Source organism: Gastrolobium bilobum, unplaced genomic scaffold, assembly GCF_033153095.1.
Source record: "Gastrolobium bilobum isolate Gb01-03AN ecotype WA unplaced genomic scaffold, APGP_CSIRO_Gbil_v1 utg8016, whole genome shotgun sequence".
NCBI lineage: Eukaryota > Viridiplantae > Streptophyta > Magnoliopsida > Fabales > Fabaceae > Gastrolobium > Gastrolobium bilobum.
In genome coordinates, this window is record NW_026895100.1 from 1 (window position 1) to 6,919 (window position 6,919).

At 37.8% G+C, this 6,919-nt stretch overlaps 1 protein-coding gene across 1 annotated transcript; it reads left to right on the forward strand.

Moving 5' to 3' along the window:
• Nucleotides 1-141: 141 nt before the first annotated feature.
• Nucleotides 142-1,011, forward strand: LOC133303805 (uncharacterized). The gene has a single exon (XM_061503800.1). It carries the CDS (start codon nt 142-144, stop codon nt 1,009-1,011), a length of 870 nt encoding a protein of 289 aa, XP_061359784.1.
• Nucleotides 1,012-6,919: the final 5,908 nt, after the last annotated feature.

Consider the following 6,919-nt stretch of genomic DNA (forward strand, 5'->3'; position numbering starts at 1 on the left):
GAAGGCCAAACTTCAAAAGAAGAAGAAGATCTACTACGTAGGAGTAATAAGAGAAATAAAGATGGAGATAGGGTGTTTACTGAATCACAGTCTAGGGTTCCTAGACATGAATCTTGGATGGTTGACGACGGTAATAAAAAGATGACTTGGCGAGAGATGCTCATGCAACACAATGGTGAAACAGATGACTGGGAAGGAATGGATTGGAATTTGGAAGAAAATGTTGATCAAAGTGCACCTGCGGAGGAAGAGGATGTGAATTATGGTGGGATTAAAATGTGGACAGAGGAAGATGGTAGAACTCATTTTGGTTGTACTAGAAAAGCAAGAACAAGAATGCTGAAGGTTTGGGAAAAAGCTCTCATTGTAAAACTACTTGGAAGGAATACAGGAGTGGCTTTCATGAAAAAGAAGATTGAAATACTATGGGCTAGAGCTGGAAAGATTAACGTTACAGATGTAGGTAATGGATTCTATGTGGTGCAATTTAGCAACAAAGATGATCTTCTTTTTGCTCTAAATGGTGGTCCTTGGATTATTTTAGGCCATTATTTATCACTCCGACGTTGGGAGCCAGCTTTTAGACCAAATGCTGCAAGTGTGATGAAGATTGCAGCTTGGGAGCGATTACCGGGTATCCCACTGGAGTATTATGATGAAGCCTTTTTCCGCCGTATTGGTAACTGGCTAGGTAAAATGTTGAAGATCGATAAGACAACTAATGAGCATGTAAGAGGACAGTTTGCTCGAATTTGCGTGGAATTGGATCTTGCTCAGCCTTTGAAGGGTGAATATGTGTTGGACGGAGCAACTAAACAGATAGAATATGAAGGTTTAGGCCTTATTTGTTTCCATTGTGGGTGCTATGGACATAGTAAAGATTGTTGTCCTGAGATACCAGTTGAAGGAAATGATAATCAGCAAACTCAAGACGGGAAAAAAGATGAGGCTGAGTTTCAGAAAAATGGATTAGGTCCTTGGATGGTGGTGCAACGTCAACTCAAGGCGTAATCAAGGGAGTAATCAAGGGAATAATCAAGGGAATAATCAAGGGAGTAATCAAGGGAGTAATCAACCGCAATCAAATCAGCCGGTTATGATTGATAATCAATCAAATTCCCGTTACGCTGCTTTAATGGGCTCTAATGAAGATGATATTACTCATGATATCCCAACGACTAATCCGGATGCTGTTATAAATGACGTCAATATGGTGGGCCCTCCTGTTAATATTGATATTAGTACATCTCAAGGGTCCAAACACAGAAACCCTAGAAGCCGTCCTAATGTTGAATTACAGGAACACCTCAACCGATTTACGTTAAGTGGGATTACGACAGGTCATGAAAAAGAGAATCAAATAAATGGGAAGATAGTTGCCAGAGGTACCTCAAACAATAATACAACGAACTTGAGGAGGCAAGTTGCGATTCATAATAGTAAGGACATTGGAGGTAAAAGCGGTGGAGATTCCATGGTGGCTAGGAGTATTGTTGCTGATTATAACAAAGATTGTTATCAAATGGAGGTGGATAAGGATGGTCAAAATATCAACAGCTTAGATCATGGCTTGTCCCAACCAAAAGCGCTTGATCCAAGTAGAGATAAAGGAAAGCATATCCCAATAAACCATAAGCTCAATATTGAGATGGAGATGATTTCAGAATCTGAAACTCAGTGCAATGACAATGGGATGGCAGTGGATCCACAATCCTGCCAAATTACCATTGATTAATGTCTTTAGTTACATGGAATTGCCGCAGGGCGGCTAAAAAGTGCTTCAAATCAACGTTTCAAATGATGGTTCGAAGGCATAAGATTGAGGTGGCAGCTATTCTTGAACCTCGAGTAAGTGGTTCAAAAGCAAAACAGATAATAAAAAAGCTGGGTTTTAATAATTCAATAGTGGAGGATGCTCATGGATTTACGGGAGGTCTTTGGTTACTATGGAATAATGATAGGTGTCAGGTTCAAGCATTAAAACAGACCCATCAATTTATTCATGTTCGTGTTACATTGGCAGATCATCAAGCTTTTCTTTATACTGTTATCTATGCAAGTCCTAGAGAAGAAATTCGGAAGAGACTTTGGGATGATTTACTTCAGTTATCAAAAGATATCTCGGTTCCTTGGTTAATTGCAGGTGATTTTAATGAAATTGCCTTTCCAAGTGAGAAACGTGGTGGTGCTCCAGTTGATACTAGCAGATGTAATAAATTTGCTTCTCTTCTAACTGATATAAAGATGATTGATCTTGAAGGAATAGGTTCTAAATTTACATGGCGAGGACCAAGATTTCTTCATTTAGATAGAGTCTTTAAACGTTTAGATCGAGCTTGTAGCAATGCTGAATGGAGGTTGATGTTTCATGAAGGCCAGGTTCGAGTGCTTCCTCGTATTAACAGTGACCATAATCCTATCCTTATTACCTTAGAGCCAAGCAAAGTTGATGGGGTGGAACGCCCTTTCCGTTTTCATTCTTTTTGGTTGGATCATCAATTTTTTAACAATTTCATCAAGGAAAACTGGCGTCAGGATCAAAGAACAGTTGATAGTCTTCGTGATTTCACTCCTCTTATTAAGCAGTGGAATAAAGATGTGTTTGGTAATATCCATCATAAGAAGAATAGGTTGATTGGTAGGCTTGAAGGTATCGAGAGGGAAATTTCTGAGCAGAATAAAAGCCATTTGGAAAAGATTGAAGGCAAGATAAGGGGTGAACTTGAACAAGTTTTAGAACAGGAGGAACTTTTGTGGTTTGAAAAGTCTCGTGCTACTTGGATAGCTCAAGGAGATAGGAATACAAAGTACTATCATACGAAAACAATTGTTAGACGTAGAAGGAGCAAGATCTTGGAGTTGAAAGATGATGCTGGAAACTTGATTAGAGAAGATCACAACATTGCACGGGTAATAAATGCTTACTTCTCTAAACTATTTTCTGAAGAAAACCATGATCGTCTTTGGGTCCAGACTCTTTGGCCAAAGGTGGACGATGAGACTGCTGTTAACTTAGGTGCTCCAATTTCAAAAGATGAAGTCAGACGAGCTTTCTTTTCTATGAAAGATTCGAAAGCTCCAGGGGAGGATGGCTATACCGCGGCATTCTACAAAAAGAACTGGGAATTTATTGGTGAACATATTTGGAGAGATATCAAGTATTATGCAGAAAACCCTTCCAGCATTGAGGAAGTCAACGGTACTCTGATCACTTTGATCCCCAAAGTTCCTAAGCCAATGTATGTTTCTCAATTCAGGCCTATTTCTTTGTGTAATGTCATTTATAAGGGTATGAGCAAGATCATTGTGGATAGGCTTAAGCTTACAATGGAGAATTTAGTTTCTCCTTACCAAGCTAGCTTCGTGCCAAATCGTCAGCTTCAGGATAATATTATAGTAGCAAAGGAGCTGGTTCATTCTATGGGGAGAGTAAAAGGAAAGAAAGGTACAATGGCAATCAAACTGGACCTTGAAAAAGCTTATGATAAACTCAGTTGGAGTTTTATCTATAAAGTGCTTATTGAAGTTCAGTTTCCTGATTGGATGATTGGTGTTATAATGGCTTCTATAACTTCTAATCGTTTGAGGGTCTTGATAAATGGTGTGGCTTCGGATTGCATAGTTCCTCACAGAGGAATTCGTCAAGGGGACCCAATCTCTCCTTATATTTTTGTGTTGTGTGTTGAGAAACTTTCCCACTTGATCGCTGAAAAAGTGACTACGGGTTCGTGGAAGCCTATTAGAGTCTGCAGAAGAGGGCCGAGTGTATCCCACCTTTTATTTGCAGATGATATCATTCTCTTTGCGGAAGCAGATATGGAGCAAGCTAAGGAGATTATGGATTGTATTAATCTCTTTTGTGAGATGTCGGGGCAAAGTGTTAGTGCAAATAAATCTTTGATTTATTTTTCCCCGAATACTGATACTCAAGTTGCTGCAAGGATTGTCAACAGAATGGGCTTTAAGCGCACTTCTAGTATTGGTAGATATTTAGGCTCTATTGTTAAACAAGGGAGATATATTAAAGCAGACTATGGAGCTATCAAGGATAGGATACGTTCAAAACTGGATGGTTGGAAAAGCCATTGCCTTTCTTTTGCTAGTCGAGTTACTTTGGTCAAATCGGTCATTGTTGCAATCCCTTTTTTCCATATGCAGAATGGTCTTTTACCAGTAACGTTTTGTGATGAAATTGAGCAGATACAAAGGGCTTTCATTTGGGGAGATCAGGATAGCAGAAGGCGGGCTCATTTAGTAGCTTGGGATCAAATGTATAAACCCAAAGATAGAGGTGGTTTGGGAATAATTAACCTTCGACTACAAAATGAAGCTTATATTCATAAACTGGCGTGGAAGGTGTTAACTAAGAAAGATGATTTATGGGTTAAGATTTTAGTAGCCAAGTATGGTAGAGGTCAAGACTTAAGGAGAGGTATAAAGGAAAAATCATATGACTCTAAACTTTGGCGTGATCTTACTAAATGTTGGAGTAATTTCCTTGCTGGTCTTAGATGGGAAATAGCAGATGGTTCTAAAGTAAAGCTTTGGACTGATAACTGGTTGGGATGGGAGGAAAATTTGCAGCAGTTGTCGAGCAATCAGGTGCCGTGGGAGGAGAGTCAGAAATCAATTGCAGATTACATGGTGGATGATGGTTTCCGTCTTGAAATTGTTCATCAATTTCTGGAGTCAGATTTGGCTGATACAGTAACAAATCATCTCAGGCTTATTCTAAGGAATGGGGATGATAGATTAGTTTGGATCAATAATCATCACTCAACTTCTTTGGTTAAGGTCGCTTATTGTAATCTTATGAACTTCCCAGCAGATGTTCACACTAGCTTATGGAAAAAAGTTTGGTCGTGGAATGGACCAGAACGAGTGAAAGTGTTTATGTGGATGACTTTGCTTGCTAAACTTTCAGTGCGCAGCAGAACCAGTAAGTGGAGCAGAGGTTCAAATGTCTGTCCCAGTTGTCCAAATCATGAGGAAACTATTATTCATGTTCTTCGTGATTGTAGACATGCTAGGAAAATTTGGCAATCTTGGTTTACAGGTTCGATACCCAATTCCTTTATGAATTCGAATTTGCAGGATTGGTTGACTTTAAATATCGATAACATGTGGTCCTCCAATAAAGTGAAGGACTGGAGGGATATTTTCTTTACTACTTGTTGGTTTTTGTGGAAGTGGAGAAATTTGGAGATCCATGAAGATCATTTCTGTCATGATGAGCAATCGCAGGCTTCAATTTGGATGTTTGTCCAACAGATTCTGCAAGCCCGAATTTATCAGCGCCGTGGTGATTCCAACGATAGCGTTTGGACAGCCCCCAAGCAAGGGTGGGTTAAGTTGAATTGTGATGGAGCTTCTTCTAGTGGCATGAAAAAAGCTAGTTGTGGTGGTATATTAAGAGATCACAATGGATCCTTTTTGGGAAGCTTCTATTGTAATTTAGGTTCATGCAATCCTCTTGATGCAGAATTATGGGAATTACTGAAAGGTTTGGAACTGCTTTGGGGAACAGGATTAAAAAGAATAGAGCTAGAATGTGATTCTAGCCAAGCCATCCAGATGTTAAAGGAGCAGCATGAAGATCCTAGGGACTCTCAAGTCACTAGCAGATTGAGATTATGGTTAAAAACAGATTGGACTATTCATCTTGTTCATACCAAGAGAGAAAACAACAAATGTGCTCATTGGTTAGCTAAAGCTGGGCAGACTAATAATCTCCATTTCAAGATTTTTAAAGATCCTCCTCCTCAGTTGATGGAACTTATAGTTGCTGATGCTAGAAATATGTCTAGCTTGTTAGTTTCTGATTTGTAATTTCTTTCTGTTTCTGGGGCTTAGCCCCTCTTTATTTACAAAAAAAAAAAAAAAAAAATTGATAAAGTTAAAAGAAAAAGTGGCGACTTTGCTTGCGTAGATTATAATCGAACGTCATGCATTATGCTACGGAGACCATAGTCCATGTAATATATATCTACACTTTCTTTCTCCTTGAAAATAACAACCGAACATTACCATTAGCAATTATTCTAACATGCTTTAGGGCGGTTTGGATGGATTTTTTAAAAAAGGGTTTTTTTATGAGTTATTTCTTTTAAAAGAATTTTTTTTAAAGTCAATTTTATTTTATGTTTAGGGTTTGTTTGGATATAATTTTAAAAAAGGGTTTGTTTGGATATAATATTTAAAAAATACTTTCAAGTAAAAATATCATTTGAAAGTTGACACCTCATCTGAGAGTCATTAGATAAAAAAAATTAATGACTCTGATTTGTAAGCATATGGCACCGTTGATTTTTTTTATCTAACGACTCTCGGATGAGGTGTCAAACTTCAAATTTGACACTAGTGTCAAATGATCCTACCTCATATATATGTGTGTGTGTGTGTGTGTGTGTGTGTGTGTGTGTGTGTGTGTGTGTGTGTGTGTGTGTGTGTGTGTGTGTGTGTAAAGCCGCTTTACATACAGCAACAACAGGTGTATGGTTATAATTCTCCACATTTAATGCTTTCATCATTTGTATGGTTATGATTCCCCATATTTAATGCTTTCAAGTATATATATGGCAGGTATTTGATTGTTGCACGTACAACAGCTGCAGAAATATAAATTCCATATATGTATGTATATATATATATATATATATATATATATATATGGGTTTATTGTTTATTATGTCACTGGATGGTCAAGTCAATATTAAACTACGTCCTTTTGTTTATTTATTTTCTTATTTTTATTGATTCACCTTTGAATGGTTATGATTCCTTTTTTCTCTCTCTTCCTTTATCATCATTGATTCACTTTTGTACGGTTATGATTTACTGACTGGACAAATACTTATATCCAGTTACTTGACACTCATCAAACCCTATATATATATATATATATATATATATATATATA

What these genes read in the sequence shown, in the direction of transcription:
- LOC133303805 (XM_061503800.1), top strand. Translation starts at nt 142, where the DNA reads ATGACTTGGCGAGAGATGCTCATGCAACACAATGGTGAAACAGATGAC.